Source organism: Parasteatoda tepidariorum, chromosome 6 (genome assembly GCF_043381705.1).
Source record: "Parasteatoda tepidariorum isolate YZ-2023 chromosome 6, CAS_Ptep_4.0, whole genome shotgun sequence".
Taxonomy (NCBI): Eukaryota; Metazoa; Arthropoda; class Arachnida; order Araneae; family Theridiidae; genus Parasteatoda; species Parasteatoda tepidariorum.
Genome location: NC_092209.1, coordinates 44,833,019 through 44,854,514, shown reverse-complemented (window position 1 = coordinate 44,854,514; position 21,496 = coordinate 44,833,019). Strand labels below are relative to the sequence as shown.

At 28.6% G+C, this 21,496-nt stretch overlaps 1 protein-coding gene across 15 annotated transcripts in view; it reads right to left on the bottom strand.

The window, feature by feature from the left end:
* The window catches only part of LOC107442885 (coiled-coil domain-containing protein AGAP005037), a 301,042-nt gene that overhangs the window by 114,561 nt on the left and 164,985 nt on the right, over positions 1-21,496 (bottom strand). For 12 of the 15 annotated variants that reach the window (XM_071182301.1, XM_071182305.1, XM_071182308.1 and 9 more), the window contains exons 5-6: positions 21,305-21,370; positions 16,556-16,591 (exon numbers count right to left, since the gene is read on the bottom strand). In XM_071182301.1, the coding sequence (XP_071038402.1) occupies positions 16,556-16,591; positions 21,305-21,370 (102 nt within the window). Of the gene's footprint in view, positions 1-3,871; positions 4,094-16,555; positions 16,592-21,304; positions 21,371-21,496 lie in introns of those variants that run through there. The other 3 variants (XM_071182313.1, XM_071182314.1, XM_071182315.1) reach the window with 2 other exon arrangements.

The window sequence follows — 21,496 nt, the reverse complement described above, 5'->3', positions numbered from 1 at the left end:
CGCTTTAAAATGCAGAATATTAGTGAAGCAATATTTGATAATTTATTTTGCTAATATGTTTCTTATTTAGCTAATGTTTTGATTTTTTCACCATGTACAATCTAAATAGCTAATATACTTTTTTAAAAGCCAATAAGAACATTGGTAGAATTTCTCTACACAAGTACAATACTATGTCTTTGATGATAAAATACTATGTCTTTGATGATAATATATTATGTCTTTGTGCTAGAACATTGTATTCATTGTCGAGCGAGCAGCGAGCCATGGTTCACGGCGTGAACCACATAGGATTGCGTAGCAATTCTCGGGGGTTGGCGAGCGTCAGCGAGCAGGGGGCGGAGCCTCCTAGTAATCTATATTATATAAAACGCTAATACGTATGTATCAATAAAACCAATGATATTCCTTTTCTCGCGTTGGCATCAGTTTTCATTTTTAATTGATAGGCTTCGGCGCGCAGTGAGCATCATATGTCTAATCTATATTATATAAATCGTTAATACGTATTAATTGATAGGCTTCGGCGCGCATGAGCACGTAGTGAGCTTCGTATGTCTAATCGGGTGAATTCTCACCGAATTATCAAAAAAATTCTCACAAAATTATCTTCATCGAAGCCGATGCTTCACATCCGGCGTTCAGTACTATTTCATATTGTTTTACAACACATGGTTTTAGCCCTCTGGTGGGAAAGACTTTAAAAAAAAAACTAACAACAGTTACTTTTCTCAACAACTGAAATTTAGAATAGTGTGACTAAGAAAAATATGTGAACTGTTTGCAATTTCAAATTAATATTGAAATGCACAGGTTTAGAATTTTCTACAGTGAAAAGTTTTCGGAACTTCAGTGTTCAAAAAAGTATACAAAAGTTAGACGTTAAGAACGTATCCAATGAGCGAGCAAAGCGCCGAAATGAACTGCGAAAGCAGTTCCGGGGGTTGGCGAGCGGCAGCGAGCAGGGGGCGAAGCCTCCTAGTATATAACTATTTTATAATACTTAAAAGCATATTTTACTTCATATTAGATGCACTAAAAAGCACACACGATGGATTGATGTTAAATTGATTGCATTCTTAAATGACATTACTTGTTTCACATTTTTCAAAAACTATAATAAAAACTAATTAAAAAACTTGAAATGGTAACTAGAAAGATGAAAAAAATGTACATATAATCACTGTTGCTAATTTTTTGTAAAGGGGCGAAGAAATTTGCTTGATTTTCAAATTAAGTGATCCAAAAAAAAAAAAGCAGCAATAACGTATTAATTAGTTTCTAACATCATCAAGGAAAACGAGGTAATTATTTAAAAATATTTTATTTTCAAAATTTTCCATTTTGATATGCTTTAAAAAAATTAAGAGTTGCTGAACTATTGATATATTAGTATAAAAATAAGTTTTATAATATAGAACAGTGACAAATGAGTGACTTGTCACTCATGTGTCACTTCTGATCAGTTATAACACATGAGTGAAACTGTTAATTCTTTTCACTTGTTGTGTAATGTATTATTACAGTTATAGGTCATTAACTTTAATTTTAAATTCTAAGACCTAGAATAATGCGGAAATTTTAAGTAAGCAACTAATAGGAAAATACAATACAATAATGAAACTAAATTTAATTTTATTGGATAAGTTCTAACACTAACTATAGTCTGCTGGTTAAGTGCAGCTACTTGGAGGGTATCTACATCACTGTAAGAAATTCCGCTATAAAGTAACGGCACATTCTCTGTGAAATCCATTGTTACAGTAAAATATTATATCACAATTTTTACAGTTGTATTTATTTAATTAGAGTGATTGAGTGATTTTACGGTAATTATTACTGTAAAAATTACGGTTTATCAGATTGTTTCCTCCGTAACATATTTTGATTAAAATGGATTTTCCGGTAAAATATACCGTCTTCCTGAGTGTCTGTACTCTTTATCGTATTTTGATCCTGAATTTTTTAAAGTGTAAAAAAATCACTAACAGCGCATTTGCAAGGACTAAGTATCAATCAGAAAGGGTGTGCCTGTTAAAATTATAATTATATTATCAAATCTTAGCAAAATAGTCGGCTCCGTAGGACGAAACATTTTGTTAATATATTTTTTAAAGAAATTTGATCGGCACCTTGACTTTACGGTGGTTAAATCGTCGTCTCACATAAGTATGTTGCTAGAAAAATTTAAGGAAATTTATGACAATTTCTGAAATCTTTGGAAATTTTTTCGCAACTCCAAGCCAAAATTCTTCTCAGTACTAAAAAGAATTTTCAACTACGAATCATCAAATAAATTGGTAAGTATACTCTCTATGATTTTAATGGTAACTGAGTACTGTAGTCCACTTTAATTCCGAATGGTTTCACAATCTATGTCAGTTCTTTAGCAAAAAAATTTGAATGGAAATATTTCTCCTATTATTTTCAAGATACTGAAGATGTTCATTTATCACTTATAGCTACTCATCTTTCTGATGGTCATGTCATCATTTTGACTTAAAAATTTACTTGTTGTGACAAGCATTTCTAAGGAACTCTTTCCCTTCATGTTTCTCCATATGTTATTATTTTTTTTTTTTTTTACTTTCATAAAATCTTATATTTTTGATTTGAATATGGATGTGTTGTAACTTATATCTTTAAGCAACGCAACTTCCCTCTTGTGTTGCAATTTTTCCAAATGAAATGTATGTTTCTATTGTAACGTATCAAGCTATATAAATATCAGTTCTGTTTTTAAAAAAAAAAACTTTTATTCACAAACAACGTGAACAGTAACAAATATGAAGTACCCGTAACGGGATAGTTATAATTTTGTAAAACAAACTAGAAAATTCCATAACGGCTTATAATAAAACTCAAATTCCAAAACAAAGTTTAAAAAACCCAACAACTCTGTTGTTCAAAAAACTGTCCGGTGCTTCTAATTTTATCGTCTGCTTTTATTTTTTTATTATCTCTTTATGTGTTTGGTTTATTTTATTCATGCTTTTGCTAGCCCGTTATTTTTGAATATTTTTACTTTTATTCATGCTTTTGCTAGCCAATTATTTTTTTAAATATTTCTGGACTTTACACTATTATAAATAAAAATGAGCCAAATCGTTTTTTTTCGTTGTTTTTATTGTCTCATGATTGAGGATGCGACCCACAGTTTAAGAAACTCTGATATAGAATATTATTAGGAAAATTACAGAATTGAAAGAAAAATGTAGATTAATACAGTATGAGTAATGAATTTCGAAAAAAAAGTAGATTTTATAACAGTGAAAGTGAAAGCAATATTATCATGGTTACTTAATTTAGTGAGTGAACAGAAAGCACAGACTTTATTTCTATTCGTTTGAGGCGAAAGATGAACGTAGCATTATAGGTAGATTTAAGGGCTTACAATTTCAAGGGCAAACTAAATTGACTTCTGAAATAGTTTCGTTGTATTCCTTTTTATTCATATATATTAATCAACTTTAGACAAAGTATATGGAAAATGTAGTGCTAAGAGAATTCCCAATATATTTACTTAAATCCACTTACAAGGGTTAATTTGAACTAATATGAAGATAAATATGGTTATATTTGTGTGTATAGACTAACATCTTATAACATTGATTTTTCATTTGGATCTATATAATGACCTGTTTTCTATCAATAAATGATAATACTTTACACTAGTTTCATTTAATAACTAATATACATTAATTTAATGAATTAAATTTATTTTTTTCATAATAACATGATAGACTTGATTGATTTTTATGTTTTAACCACGAAATGGAATATAAAATTTTATAATGTAAAGTAGTAATGGAATTAAAACTAAAAAAAAAAAAGAAAGAAAACATTACAGCAGGTTAAGTGTGTTTCTTACTTTTGCCTTTAGGATTTTCTTGTCCAAATTTCATGTAGTACATATAACGGTAGATCATTCTCCATGGCGGCGGGCCATGATGGTGGCTCGCCCCTTCTAAAAAAAATTCCACCGGACCTCCAACACACCCCGGACTCGGTTCTTTCACCCACGGACATTCATGATCCGGATCGGAAGGGCCGGGTGGAAAATTCCGCCCTCGCGCGCTGCGGTCCGGCTGCGGAGACGCGATTCCATTGAGAAAAGGGGGGAAAGAAGTTAGTTTCACTGCCATCTGGTTGCAAGAAACGGAACGAAATTCGATCGTCTGAATTCTACACCGGAAGTGAAAGATTGAGTGAAGGTATGAAACACGTGACTAAATAGAAATATAGCATCGGAATGGCAAGAAACGTAGACGTCAACGAAATCGAATATCTATAATTAAATTGTTCAAAGGAACAATCGCGGTTTGAAGACAGACATTTGCATATCTTCTATATTGGTATTTTTAATTAAAATGTCGAACCTTTCATTAGTGCAAAAGATCTATGCCAGGTTTTATGGAGTTGTTAATTAACGTTGGAACAACTCTGTTATATAAGAATTTTGAAATTTAACTAAGATTAGTGTGGTGATGACAAAAATGCTCAACTTGTGATAAATAAGATCAAAGTAAGGTTCTTAAATGAATTAAATACTTGAAAGCTCTTTTTTTTTTAAAAGAGAAAAAGAAACTGTAAAATATGGTAAGACTTAACAGAATATGAAATATTTATTCTGGGGGATTACAAAATATTACACAGGAAACCAAGGATACACTAATTATTAAAAATGAAAAGAAATACAGATTATGTTCGATAAAAACGCTTATTTCGAAATTTTTAATGCAAATATTACATTCAAAAATAAAAATTCTTGAAATTAGTTTATTATCGCTAAAAAGGAAAAACTTAAGCAAAAATGTAGGCAATTGTAGTTTACTTATTTTTATAGAGAGGTTGAAAACCCCCCAAAAAATATTTACATAATATTTAAAGAACTCCCTGTATGCTGTTGTAGAAAACTGTTTTCCAGTACCTCTATAGCAGTGGTTACCAACTAGCGGCCTGCGGGCCACATCCGGCTCGCGAAGCCACTCTTTGTAGCCCGCGAACTAAACTATATTAGTTGTCATTTTTTGCGGACAATTTTCGTAAAAAATCTATGGGTTTAAAGTACTTTTCTTCGTTAAAAAAAAGCCTAATTTCATCTTTTCTGTGAAATTTAACATACCAACGGTGCAAAAAATTCAAGTAAAAATCTATTTCTTATTTTAATCTGTATTTTAATACTTTTGTTTTGTACAACTTGATAAAAATCTGACAGTAATATTTAATGTTACCTCAAGCATAAAAGAGTCCTTAATAAAATATTGATAAAGTTGCGGCCAGCCATTTGACTGGTGTTTTTAATTGCGGCCCCCGGCCTCACGTAAGTTTGAAAACCCCTGCTCTATAGTTTGCCATAGAATCCAAGATATACTTAATACAATACGGGTACCCAGCACGTTCAAAACATACGGTTCAAAGTCGTACCTTATACTAGTTATGCAATCCAAGGAATATTTTTTAATTGAAATTTTTATTAAAAACTTACATTATGTAATAAAAAAAGTATTTTTTTAATTAAAAAAACTTATTGCTTTTTAAAATAAATTTGGATAAGGAACGGTCTTGAATTGATGTTATTTAAAGGAGGAGAGGACCTCATGAAATTGAGACAGTTAATGACAAGGTGGAGGGAGGGGTAAAAAGAAGTGTACCACCTCACATTTTGTTTAAAATAAAAAATTTCAAGTAAGCACACGAAGAAAAAAAATCTAGTAAAATCACCATACTGTATAGTGATGACACTTTTCCCATAAAAAATGAGAAAAAAAAACATTTATTTTGTACTATAACACTATTCATATTTACACCATTCATTTTGTTACTTTTCTGTTCATATGTTGCTGGAAAGTTAAGTTTTTAAAATTATAGTTCATTTTACCACATATTTAGTAAAAAATACAAGACTGAATAGTTTTTATGCAATGTTCTAAGGTATCAAGCTAAAACTACCAAATTTATATATTTACCAAATGTTATCACCTATTACAAAATCATTTTTTATTGTTAATTTCACCAAAGGTTTTTGATGCTTCCATAAAGTCAGTAACCCGGTAAATTTTACCACGTTTTGATAGTTTTGTCTATCTTATTTTTCAGGGAGGATTGCAAATTTTATATTATTTATTTTATATTTTGTTTGCATATTTTTTGACCAAAATAAGTGCACATCTGATATTACATTCATTAGGCTCACAAATGTCCTAAAAAAACTTAATTAACGTTTAAAAAAAACTAGAAATATGATTTTTATCACGAATAACGTTGAGATATATTATGGACGACTCTGAAACGAATGAGTAATTAGAAAGTTTTTATGCCTACACTACAATAAATACATAAATGAAATATAGGAAAGCATTAATAATCTACATATCTCTATTTTACAACGTCTTACTTCTAACGTCAACGTCTTATTTTTTTTTAAAAAAAAAAGGATAGAAAAACAATCTAATCTACATTTGAGAAGCGCAGGTGACGCTTGATCTTGGCGACACCATATTTTCGTTGCACGTATAAAATAAGAAAATGTTCCAAATTCTACAAACATCTACAATAGTTTCCTATACAATCTTAATAAGTTAAAAATCATTAAACTTTTGGCCAAAACTAAAATAAAAAAATAAAATTAAAAAATAATAATAATTGTAATATTTTTACTTAAGATTTAGTAAGATTATTGAGATTAAGATTATTGGAATTCAGAAGCTCACTGGCAAAACAAGTATGACCAAATTTACCAGAAAATGGTAAAATTTATCATGTTTCTGGCTCTTAGGGAGCACCTAAAAGAACGGTAATTTTTACTGAAGCTCTTTGCTAAGAACTTTTGGTTAAATTAACAATAAAATATGGTTATAGTACCATATTTCGGTATATAACTGATTGGTAAATATGGTAAAATTTGGAAACTTCATCATGATTCTCTAAAGCATGGCATAAAAATTATTTATTTCGCTACATTCACTTCACAGTTTTGTATATTTTACTACATATGTGGAATAAGAACTATGATTTTGGAATACAGAATTTCCAGTAAACTGTTACCATACGAACGGAGAAACTATAATTGGAATTGTTTAAGCACAGTATATTGGTTTTTCTATCAATATTTTTTTTTAAAAAACCGGAAATGTCACTGCTATACAAGTCCGTAATTTTATCAAAATAATTTTCCGCACATATTTAAAATGAAATATGCGTTTCAAATTTTTAGCGTTTTGTTATTTTATTTTTGTTATTCTGTTTATTTATTTTGAGAAGGAGTTATAATTTTTGTGTTGCAATTCTTTACCGAATGAAACATTCTCTTGTTCCTATGACGCAAATAAGATAAACTGAGGGTGAAATATGCCATACATATTAAAAATTAAATAATTTAAATTCAACATTACATGTTCAAGAACTATTATTAAGCCCGATTTCTGTCGGTTAAAAGTTTCTTCCTCTACACTAAATATGTAAAAGGTGTCTCATAATGATCGCCTTTTATATCCTTGTCAAAAATAAGTCAAATCAATATTCAATCAAACCACTACCCTGGAAGGCGGAACTGAAGATAACAAAGCTTGTTTGATTACCAGAGGATAAAGATAAGTTGAAAGAAGATTTTTAGAAAAAACTGGAAGTTCCATTTGCTTCGGCTGGATCAGTAGAGATTCGTCATATTTGCTAGAATTATTTTTCACCAGATTTAGTTTCCTCCCGCCTTAATATCAATTTAAGCCTTCCAACGCTTAGACTTTTTTTACTTTACTTTTGGCAAGGATTCCACAAATACATAAGGTAAGTTGTTTTCAGAGCACCGTGTATATGGGTGATTCTAACGAAATATGACAATTCACTGTCCTTTGCTCCAAGATCTAATACCATAATATTAAAAGAATTTTTTTAAAAAAAAAATTAATAAATAGCATTGCTATTAACATTTTAAAATGACTTTGCACTAGCATTGACTGCTTTGCATAGTTATAAAATTTAATTGAACTTCAAAATTTCATGTTTCTGGCATGTCACAAGCAATGTTTCCAATAATAACTAGCGTCTAAACTTCCCATAAATTTTTCAATATCTAATTTTTTTCATCTCAACGGGTGTAAGCATTTTTAGAATATACGCAGAGGGTATTATTTACAAAAACTTCGTTTAAAATAATTTTTTCTGTCAATAATTTGTTTGTCCCAAGAAAATCTGTCATTTCCTTGGCTACTTTTATATAGTGTTAAGTAATAGATAGAACCAGCTATCCATATCTTACCTTAATAGATTGATTAGATACCCTCCTATATGAACATTTCTAGTTGCATGAATAAAGAACCAATTTTCTAGTTCAAAATCAATTGCAAAAAATTTTTCAAGATGAGTAGGTTTTAGTGTTGTCATTTTCCTGGCTTCTTGAAATCATTAATAACATAAACTACATAGATTTATCTGAGTTATTTTAAGAAATCCTGTCGTTTTCTGCAGAATATAAACGTCTTAGGCCAAAATATTAAATTACAGTAAAGTTATATGCTATAAAATGGCGAATTTGTCATTATCCTGGCTGTCATTTTCCTGGCTTATGAATGCCAGGACATTGAAGTGTTACCAGAACTTTTTTTAACTGCTGATACTGTAAGAAGGGAAAGCAAATATTATCCTAATACCAAGTTTATGTATGATTGTAATATGCTAGGATGTAATCAAAGTTATTTATTTATTTAATGGTTGATTATTATACACAATTTCATATCAGCAACAACAAAAAATTTGATTCTTTCTACAGTGGATAAAAAGAATTAATTTAAGCAATTTATGGTCCATCTAACATAAAGGCTTAAGTTGAGTTACTTACTATTAACTTAAAATGACTGTTTTTTAAACTTCTAAGCTAATAATATGTCATTTTCCCGGCATTTAAGATTTGGTGAATTTCTATTTTATTTCTTTTCTCGAGCAAATGTCAATATACTACACTGCTGTCCGTAAGATATTAATAAGTGTAACTAAAGAAGTATACCAAAAAAGTTTCAGATTATTTTGGACTTTAAATTTTAAGAAATTTCTCGGTCCGAATTGTTCATGTTTAAAAAGAATACTCCTTATATGAGTAAAAAATAGTTAAAAGACGATCTACTGAATTTGGAAAAATCAGCATTGGAGTGTATGAGTAGATAAAATAAAAAAGTAAACATAAAAATTAACCTTATTTTTAAGTAAATTCAGATTTTAGCGAAAAGGTGAATTTCTTTAAAAATCTTGGCATGCAATGTGAGCTTAATTACATTATATTTGTACTGTTATATATATATATATATATATATATACCANTATATATATATTATAATGTAATAACCATAAAAGAATAAATGTTGATCAAAAAATATTAAAATCTAAAAAATAAAAAAATATCTTCTGTTGCAACTTTTATGTAAAATAAACAGTTTTTTTAAACTTAATTAAGTACAATTTATCATTGCCAATTACAATGTTTTTCTCCTTCGAATTAAAAACATTTAAATCTTGAATATACAAGAAATTGTGTCTTAGCTTTTTTAAGCTAAATTTTAATTTTAATAATATTGAAATTTACGCTTCAATGTTGTAAATCCACTACATGGATAAACAAAACATCCACGGAAATTAAAATGTCAAATACAAGATTGAAGTGCAACATTAATCATTTACCGTATTTTCATATTTTCTTAATTCTAAAATTTAACATTGTTTTAAGTTATTATATAAATTATCTAAAAATAAATAAAGTCGAATTATATTTGTTTTTATTTTTAGCAGAGAAATATTTAACATCTGAGCTTTTCACTTGAATATATTAACGAGTACTTTTCATTAACTTAATACGCTGGCATCCATTTTGAAAGATTTATTCTTTGTTATGATTATTATACCATCCTAATTATTATTATACCATGTTATACTTTCCTAAGGAGTTTTCTAGGTAAGATAAATCATTTTCTAGGCACTAGCTTTCTTTAAGTTAAATTTAAATTACAAGTTTTCAGAAATTTACACTTGAATGTTGTAAATTCACTCGATGGATGAACAAAACATTCATGGTGATAAATATAAAATATATGATTGAACAACAAAATCAACCATTTCCCGAGTTTTTATATTAGTCATAATTCTAAAATTTAATATTATTTTGAGTTATTCTCTACATTATCTAAAACACAGTCGAATTATGTTTGTTCTTATTTTTTGCAGAGAAATATTTAACATCTTAACTTTTAACTTAAATGAATTGAAAGGTACTTTTCCTATAAATTAACTTAATACGCTGGCATCTATTTTGAATGAATTATTCTTTATTATAATTACTATACCATCAATATTATACCTAATTATTATTATACTATGTTATACCTTCCTGATGAGTTGTGATTTGTCCCAAGAGGGCAAATAATTTTTTAGCCACTAGCCTTCTTTAAGTTAAATTTTAATAACACATTTACAGAAATTTACACTTGAATATTCTAAATCCACTAGATGAATGAACAAATCATCCACGGTGATAAAGTATCAAATATATAAATGAACAACAACATTAACCATATATTAGTCATAATTCTAAAGATTCACATTAAAGTTATTCTATATTTATCTAAATAAATAAAGTAGAATTATGATCGCATTTTTTACTAGAAATGTATTTTACTTTTGAACTTTTCATTTATGCCAACTTTATACGCCGGCATCCATTTTAAATGAGTTATTCTTTGTTATTAAAACTATACTTTCAATATTATAGTCAATACTTTTATATAGTCTATTACTTTATAGTCTATTACTTTCAATATACAAACTTTATTATAATTATACCATGTTATATCTTTCTTAAGAGAATTTTCTAGACATGAGGGAGCAAATTTAAATATATAACATTCCGTCCGTGATTCTTGCAGTTAAAGCACGTTAATTACTACTCCATGAACTCATTTCACTTTGAGTAAATAACTCTTTGGATAATCCTCCGAAATTTGCTATCCAAATAGATTCATTTAGGTCATTACCAGATCTAATTGTATAACCCATTTTAATTAATTCAAACGCCGCATAACTTTAAACATTTTCTCATTAGTCACGTCCGTAGTTTACGAAAGCAGTTTCAAATGTTTAGGAGAGTAACTCAAGCAGAAAATTGTTAAAAACTTAACTATAATCAAACTTTCATGTGAAACTTTCAAATGTTGTAATTTGAACTCCAGACAACTTAAATGATATTACAATGCTTAGAAAGAGCAAGAACGTTGAAATTTTTTTAAAGAAGCGTTTTAGTTTGCTCTTGGACTTTACTTCGAAACATACATTAATTACCTAAAACCATTCTATTCATAGAAGAACACGTTTTCTTTTCATGAGTGTTTTTTTCTTTTTATGAGTGTAGGATATACCGGGCAAATGTATGCCGGGCAGTGGTTTAACTAGACCTAGTATATATTTCGGACATTTACCAAAGGTCTAGTCATACTAGGTCTGGTTAAGTGCCACTGCCCGGTGTATCCTACACTGATGTTTTTTTAAGGTTCAGTGCCACTGCCCGGTATGCATTTTCCCGGTATACCCTACACTGATATTTTTTTAAGGTCAAGTGCCATTGCCCGGTATATATTTGCCCGATACTCGAAACACTGATGTTTCTTCTAATCTATCGTCAGTAAGTATTAAAATATCGAATAAATGTAATTATATCCACGAATGAATTAATATCAAATCGGGTGTAATAAATATTTCGGACATTCACCAAGACGATGTGATTGCCAACATTCGCCGGCGAAAGTCAACAACCACCAATTTCGGCCATTCACAGTAACATGCACATCATTTACATAATAACCTCATCAGGACGTTTATTTCATACTTTACCTAAATAGCATTTGGCATTCTATAGAATGCCTATGCATTATATATGTTACGGTTAATGTATATAATGCAGTTATTTCATAGAATACCTAGTTATTCCATGAAATAACTGATCGTATCCGTTAAAGTGTGTAATGTGCTATTAATTTGACACTTTAACTAGTTATTCTATGAAATAACTAGGTATTCTATAAATTAACTAATGAGAGATAGTTAAAGTGTAAAATAAACAATTTATCTAAAATGAAATAACTAGGTATTCTATAAATAAACTAATGATAGACAATTAAAATGAAAAAGAAGCAATTTATTTAATATATGCAGCGTATAAATGGTATTTATGGAAACGCACCATAAAATCATTTCTCACAACAAGGACTACAAAAAGACACTTGGAATTACAAAGAACATTATTTCTAAAACACAAACATTTTTTGCTGACACACTGGGTTTTACACGAACATTTTTTAAATCCCTGACCAGTACCTAAACTTTGAGCTGTAGCAACCGACCGGAGCGATATTTCTACATCCGGTACTTCTTCGACTTTAATTAATTTTTGTTCGCAGACACTGAACTGGGATCGGGAATATAATTGTTTTATGCGGCCGTTTCTTGAGCCCAAGTGGAAAAATCCTTCTTTGGTTATTTTTATCATGATAGCCAAAATAGATAAAGGCAGTAGGGGTGGAAGGTAAATGTATTTGCCATGCGAGATATATGATATAGATATTTTACACTTTAACGGGCTGCAGATCGTTATTCAATGAAATAACTAGTTAAACCATGAAATACAAGAGAGTTTTACACTTTAACTGACACGATCAGTTATTTCATGGAATAACTAGGTATTCTATAAAATAACGGATTTCATACTTTAACGGTAACATATACAATGCCTAGGGAAAGTATGTAATACTTCGCATATTTCATACTTTGCCTAAAAACGTCAGACATTATATACAATGCCTAGGTGTTCTATATAATGTCAGCGTTTCATACTTTGTTGGTAACATACATATTAAAAGCACATATTGCGTAAAAAGCAAATAGCATATAAAATATGTAAGATTAATACGTAGATTTATTACGTCGAAAATGTTGATACAAAAAATTAAATTAATGAATGCTAGAAAAAAATACCTTTTTTCTGTAGTAATGCTTTTTTGTGGGTATATTACGAAAACAGGATAAATTTTCATAATAAAAAAGTATTAAACGAAGTTGAAAATATTAATAACAAGAATTAGAAATAAAAAATTGACGAGAATTAGATACAAAAAAAATTGACATAAGAAATACGTTTCAGTTTTCCTAGGAGCAATTAACTAGTGCATTATTAATTCCTTACAAGGAATAAAAAAAACTAATTTTCATTAATGTTGAAGAAACAACTGGCATACGTGCAGGTAAAATAGTTAATTAAAACGGTTATAATAAAGCGACATTACGATACCTTTAAATAAATATCATTCAAAGCTGCTCCTTAAATAAAAAATAAATAAAAAATACTACACTAGTAAATAAATAAAAATTACTTCGCCGCTTTTTGTCAACATGAATTAAATAAAAATTCTGTCAAAAATACGTGAGATACAGTTTATTTCCAGTATTTTTAAGTAGTTTTTCTCAGAAAAAATTTATCCGCAAAATGTGTCTAAATGAAAAAAAAAAAAAAATGACGAATTTTTTTCCTTGTATTTTAAGCTATAGAACCTGGTACCACGGATTATCTCAGTATTCAAGAGTTGAATTTTTAAGTACCAGTGGGAGGTGCCTAATTCTAAAGCAATAAATCAACATCTTTTCGTTTGGGACTAAGCTACGGGAATAAACTAAGGAGTAATCCTAGGAAGAGATAAACCTGTTTCCATAGCAACCATGCCTCTCTGCGAAATCGATGATGAGTTCTTAGTTTAGTTAAATTTAGAGAAAAAAAAAACATATACTTGAATAAAGAGACAGATTTTGAATTTTTAAGCAGAGAGTTTCAAGGCAACATTTTAAGTTTTATAATGCTAAAAAAAACCGATGAAATTCAGAGTTAATTGTTTTTATAATTAGGTTTAAGTTCATAGTTCAAATATATTTTTTTCTTCACTAAATTTTACTGAATTAAGTGACAGATTTTGAATCTTTAAATATGAAAGCAGGTAGTTTAATGGCATAATTTAATTTTCAATTTAATATTGTATATTAAAGTGATGATAACATATATCATTTAAGAATTCTACATTGTATCTTTTTGAATTTTCTATTCAATGTTTTATCTAAATTATCTATAAATGTCTTTAAATTATCGATATATAAATAAAAAAATAAAAATTTTCCGAATAAAAAATATTTTAGTTCTAATTTTATTATAAAAAAAATATTTTGTTTACTCAGAAAATTTTGATTTTCTTCTTAAAATTGAAAATACATTTATTTAGAAAATATAACTGATAAATAAAAATAAAACATCATTTATTGTATTGGAAAATAAATGAAGTACCAACAATATTAAAATAACTCCTCTATTACAGCAGAGCTTTCACACAACAGCAAATGTTGCAACAATTTTTAGGAGAATTAAGGCACATCCTCATGACTAAAATTGCTTAGGAACTGGAAATGTTTCAGTACGCAGCTAGGAGCGCTAATCTATTGTGAACTGTCTCTTCGTGCGCCTCTGAACAAATTAGTATAGGGACGCATCCTTAACAGTATTCGACGACATTTCTGGGTATTGTTTAATTTGCAGTTTCAATCCTGATGATGTTCCCTAAATCTCTCAAAATTTTTTTACAACTTTACACCACCTCCTATTGTATATAACGTTGTCATTTCAAAAAAGTTTCTTTTAAAAATCTCTCTCTCTCTCTCTCTGTATATATATATATATATATATATATATATATATATACATAATATAAAAATCTGAAGAGGGAGAGAGAAACAGACGGAGAGAGAACTAATTAAAAAATTCTTACATTTTGACAATACTCATTTTTTTATAACCGAAAGTTAAGTAGGAAAGTTATAATGTCATAGTGAGTCAAAATTAGGTGCATGTGTGCTTGCAGGGATTAAGACCTATATTTTTAAGTAAATCAACGGAGTAAGTCACTGCTTTGCTTTAGTAAACTTTAAAAATAAAACATTATTTTACACAAATTTTATTAGTAATTGGCAAAATTTATGCATAACTTTGAATCCAGCGAAATTTTAAGATATATTAATTATCTACGGTGTAGTTTTCTAAGAAAATTTTGAAATTGATCATCAAAATTAGAAAAAAAATACTAAACCAGAATTGAAGAGAATATTAAGTTATTAAATAAATTTCTAAAAGAAATGGGTGATATTAAACTTAATAAGAAAACTTCTATCAGTTTTTAAATTTTTAAAATGAGTTAATGATTCTCGTAATAACTTTCAAATAGATTTTCAAAATTAGGAATAACTTTATAAGCAAAACAAAGTTTTGAAAATCGACATTGAATGTGACGAGCAGATAATTGATCAAATACCTAAAAATGAAAGTAAATTTTGATAATAAAACTTCCATCTCTCCTTAAAAATTCAAAAGCAGCCTACAATTTCGTTAACGCTCGATTCAATTTTAAATAAAGCCAAACAAATATTTCCCAATTGATAAGAGAAGAAACTATCTGCCCTCTGAAATTATATTTACTGTGATATGACATTAAAATTGGGAAAATAGAACAAAATGTTTTAAGTAAATCATCCTAATTAGACGGAAAAGTTTATAAGCAAATTAGTAAATAAATTTTCAAAGAAAAATGAAACTTTGTAAACAAAATTGCAAATAGATTTTCGAAATTGGACATAACTTTCCAAGTAAAACAAATGTTAATGGACATTCAAGGTAATAATCAGACAATCTTTCAATTGTAGCGCAGCAAACCAACGTTAATTTTGATAATCAATCTTCCAACACTTCATAAGGGTTGAAAAGTCAACAATGTCTTGAATTCGCGATTAAATTTCAGACAAAACCAAGTAAAATTCCCCTAATTTCTAAGTTAAGATCGTTAAAATTCATTTGTAATAATGAGTTTTCTTCAAAATAATACAATCATATGACATTTATAAATTTGAAACTTTTTTTTTGTTTTATTTAAAATAAAATAAAAATTTTACAAAAAATATATTTTTCTTTGATTTCCATTTCACTCTTTTCTGTTTTTTTCATAAATTTTTCGTCCAATTTCTCTATTTCCTATTTTAGGAAAAATTTAAATGTATTTAACATCACGTGCTGAGAATTTTAGAACATGAATTATTCATAAAATATTTCGTTCCGCTTTATCCAAAGAAGAGACTGTTTTAATTTTTTCACTTCAGTTTGTTGTCTTTAGGATAAGGAGAACAATTTATAAGCATTTAAAAGTCAGATGCTGCATCATAAATTTTCTTTGAACAGGCTAAATAGCAAAAAGTATCATAAATCGCTGTAAATCGTAATTTAGCAGTTCTCTTTATTTATTTCGTTTATTTTTTATTTTTTTATATACAACGCTGTTAAGTATGCTATTATTACCTTTATCAAAACCTAACAAATTTTTATAACACATTGCGAAATAATTTCCAATATTAAGTAGGAGATATGATTGGATTGCTTTAAAAATTTAATTGGAAAATATTTTTAAATGTTAATTAAGAAAAAGAGAAAAATCCAACTTACCATCCCTTGCTGGTGTTCGCGGTTCGTCCATAAAGTCTATTAAAACGAATTCTAAATATTAGTCAACAGTAAAACATAATTAACTGTAATCAGTTACAAAAATTATATAGTGTGATTAAGGAACAAAACAATGGTTAGTAATAATGCAGAAATAAATAATGATTAATTTTGATCAATATAATGAACTATTAGTAATGAACTAATAATAATCATAATAATGAACTAGCACATTGCAACAAAATTTCGGAATAATCTGAACTATAATAATGGAGAAATTACCGAAATTTCAATGCAGTTTCAAAATCAAATATAACTTCATGCAAATAAATTCTTTTTAAACATATTAGCACACTCATCAATCTTATTCAATGTATTTTTAACTTATTTTCCGATCTAAATACGTGAAAAAGTTTTCACGCAATTTTGAAAGTCATTTGCAAAAATATAGACAGTATTTAATAGTAAATATACACGGTAAAAATATAAACAGTATTACAATATTTTTATTATTGCTTTAATTTTACCCTCAAAACATTTTGAATTATGCAACATAATAAGCTTTTATTATTCATGTAAATATAAATAATTTCATGTGCCTAAACTTGAACGAAGAAATGAATTCTTTAAACATTTCCTATGAAGTGATAATATAATTTTTTTTATAAAATTGATAGGTAATTAACACTCAAAGATATTTTCTTTAAAAACTTTCTCTTGTTGCATTACGGTTTAATTTTTCCGATCATTTATGTTATTTTAATATGACTGTTGTTCTTTTTTTAATACCTTAAAAATATAAGTTAAATTTTTACACAAATATTTTCTTAAAAAAAAAAAAAAAAAAAAGCACAATGCTTATATGTAATGTCAATTGCACTGATTTATTAAAAATTATTTTGCTTATACTTTTGAAAACTTATTTTTAACAATTTACCCGCTTTGGCTTCCCATTTTTGTGGCAAATACCTGAGTTTATATTTAACAATAATAAAAGAGATCCGTAAATACCTCCTTTAATATGTATTTTTTAAATTTTTGTCAACAAGGAATCTTAAAAAATACGCTTAATACCAATATTCATATTATTATTTATTTATCTAAAAAAACAAAAAAAAAACTATTGAATTAACAATGAAAAGGGCTGGATGAGAAATTCCAGATTGTCTGATAAAACATAAAGACGCTTATAATTGAAACATTTTCTTTTTCTTTAGTTTCCTCAAGTAATCAAACAGTGTTTGGTGTTTTTAATTATATCCTTCTCAATAAGTATTCTTTATTCGATAGTTCTATTTCTATAGAATAAGGAATTCGATAAGAATATGAATATTGGTATTCGATAGTATTTTCGTCCCTCCTACTTAAAGGCAATTTCTCGAAGGTCCTGCTATCACTAACACTTTTTGAAATAACACTTTTTAATCCATACTAAAATCTCACAAGCACTGATATAACTTAAAAAATATTCTATTTTTACAACTGTTGTCAGTTTGTAACAGATATTTGTGTCAAATTATGTTTAGCTTATCTTAAGGCAGCACCCTCTATAAAAAAGGTACGAATGATAAGGAAAAGCGTATTAAATAATATGAAGAAAACCTTTAGTTTTGTGTAAAATAAAAATAAAAAAAACATTTGTGTTGCAATTTTTAATGTTCGTAAAATTACTCCAAAGCTGTATTGTTTGGTCTCATTAAATTCTTCAAAAATTAAAAATCACATTGGGGAACAATTTTGTTGTTGTTGTTTTTTTGTTTTTTTGTTTTTTTTTTGTTGCATGAATTTTTTTATAAAAAGAGCTTAGATGCTTTCATATCGCTTTTTTCAAATCTGCAATCAGTTTTCCTCACAAAACTACATTTTTTAAAGCACATTTTATTTTATTTTTGTGAAATTTCGTGCAAATGTTGGTATAAACTTCTAGGAGAGTTAAAGCACATCATCAGGACATCAGGAATTGCTTAGAAACCGGAATAGGAACAAGGAATGCTATAGATAATGAGCTGTTTCTCCATGCGCTTCTGAACATATCATTATAGGGAAGCATCCTTAGCCACGTACGATGACCTTTTTGGGTATGGTTTCTTATGCAGTTTCAATCTTGATGATGCGGTCTAAATCTCTTAAAAATTTGTCGCAACTTTATATCATCTATTGTTGTGTATAATGTTTTTATGTCAAAAAAATTTCCATTTAAGAAACATCTGTAGCTTTGGGAGCAAAGCTAATTAGAAATTTGAAATCCCCACATCCGAATTCAAGATTAACAATTGTAGAATTGGAAGAAAAAAAATTTTCCCCTGCGTTATTTATTGTTTTTCATTGATGTAGGAAAAAAAGCGATTCTTTTTTTTAAAAAAAATAGTCAATATTTTTTCTAAAAATGATTAATTAAGCGATTTGCTTATTCTGAGGCCCAGATAATTTTTTCGCCAAGATTATACAGTTAAATAAAAGATCATTATGGAACACCTGGCATGCATTTCATACAAACTTGATTTCTTCCAAGTATATTTTTCGCAATTGATTTGAAGATTGTTTATTCAACAGTTAAAAACTTTTAAACACATTTCAATATCATTCACTTTGAACTGCTTGTTGAAACGGATCATTGTCTGCAGCACTACATTTCCAAGTTTAGCTGTTACTCTCCTTCATGGAAGTGCACACAAATTAACAATCAGTGCCATTGTTTTGTGTGAAAAGATGTCATTTTTACGACCGCTTCAGTGGCCCCGTCCGGCATCTCTTAACGAGAGGTCGTTTTTTAAAAGCTCTCGAATGGGTCTTTTAACGATGCCTTTATTTAAAAGAACGATCAATTGTCGCTGTTATCTTTCAACTTGAAATGGTCACTGAAATGTTTGAAAACTTTGGAAGTTGTTTTGAAAGAAATATTTTGAACAACTGGAGAAAAAAATAGTTCGTTCGGATGATTTTCTGGGTGATAAAATCTGTATTTTTATATTAAATCTATAGTATTTTTATACAAGCTATACTTTGAGTATATCCTATAGTTATTTTAAATAGAAATACCTTATATTTTAGTATCTCAAATGGCTACGAAATGGCTACGAAACTGTGGTAGTTGTTTTAAAAATTGTTTCCAATAAGAGAAAAAGTTTGGTTAGATTGGTTTCTGGGGGGGTGTGGAGGAAAATCTGTGTCAAGTAATTCTTTTGGTATTTTTCGACAAGAAGGCACTTCAAGAGTATTCTATATACAGGGTGTCCCGAAACGACCGCATAAACTCTGCACAGCTAGTTGGGAGTTCATAAAAACTGCCCAAGGAAGCGTTCCTGTACGATCCATAGTTTACGAGAAAAATACGAAAAACAAAGTATGACGTCACTGCCGGCGCAAGAAAAAAACACTTTATTGAACATATCAACAGCAGTATATTATGCACAATTTAAAGTAGATGTTCAAAGTGTCCGCCGTGCATGTCGAGGCAGGCTTGAGCACGCCGTGGATATGTTCAATAAAGTGTTTTTTTCTTGCACCGGCAGTGACGTCATACTTTGTTTTTCGTATTTTTCTCGTAAACTATGGATCGTACAGGAACGCTTCCTTGGGCAGTTTTTATGAACTCCCAACGAGGAATCTAGCTGTGCAGAGTTTATGCGGTCGTTTCGGGACACCCTGTATACTGTAAAAACTGTGATGATTCATCGAATTTTGGAGTAGTTGAACACCACACTTGGTGTAAAGTAGTTGCCACTATTCTTGGTGTTCAGACGCATGACAATTTTTTACAGTGTAGTTGAAATACTTAGAAATATAATGAATATCTGTCGAACTGAAATGGTCATCAAAATGTATGAAAATTTCGATAAAAACTGTTGTAAAGAGCTAAAAAGAAAGATAAAAAATTATCTTGTTTTGATGGTTTTCTGGGGAGAATATCAGTATTAAATAAAATCTTTTTATTAGTTGTACAATATTTTTCATCAAGGAGGCTCTTTATGGGCCTTCTATAGTTAAAAAACTTAGAATTAAAATGAAAGTGCTTAGCTTTTGAATAAAAAGATTCTCATTAAAATACCCAAAAACTTTGGATATTGATTTAAAAAAAGTTTCAAACAGCAAAAAAAAAGAAGGAAAACGTAGTTTTAAATGTTTTTTTGGGGAGAGAAAAATTGTATTTAATAAAATCTTTTTATTCAATAAGCATAGTATTTTTTCTACAAATACGTATTTTAAGTGCATCATATGGTTAAGATATTTAGGAATGAAATGAAAAAGTTTACTTCTTGATTTAATTTGGTCACTAAAATATTTTGAAACTGTTAAAATTAATGTTAAAAACGAGAAGAAAATAAATAATTTATGTGGTTTTCTGAGAAGGGAAAATCAGTAGAAAGCAAAAAATTGCACGAATTTTTTTTCAAAAACTTGAAATTATATTGATTTGACTGAGCACATTTCTAGTTACGCCACATTTTCCAATTACTTCACTCTTTCAGAAACACAGGTTTAGAGTTGAACCACAATAAACAATCACCATATTCATTATCATGCATTTTTTGCCCCAATACCCTACAAATTTGGTGCAAATTTCATAGGGCGTTGAATAAAACAATATTGAACCTATTATTATCGTGTAAGGAAAAATTAACATGCATAATAATGTTGTTCAACTTGGTGCCAAATTAAAATTGCAGTAAAGTTGAACGATGTTAGGGTTCACGTGGTTCCAAAATGTTTTAGAATCTATGTATATTAATACAAAATTTTAATTCTACACACCTCTTGTGGTACCTCCCCCACTACTACTGCTTGTTGATTGACTTTCTTCAGTGTTCCAATCACTATCTGAAAATTTAAAATAAAAAAAATACTTAACTTATGTTATAAAAATTCTGATAATTACATTTGCAATTATTACGTTTTATAAGCGGAATATGGGTACATATTTTATTCTCTACAACACATTTTATT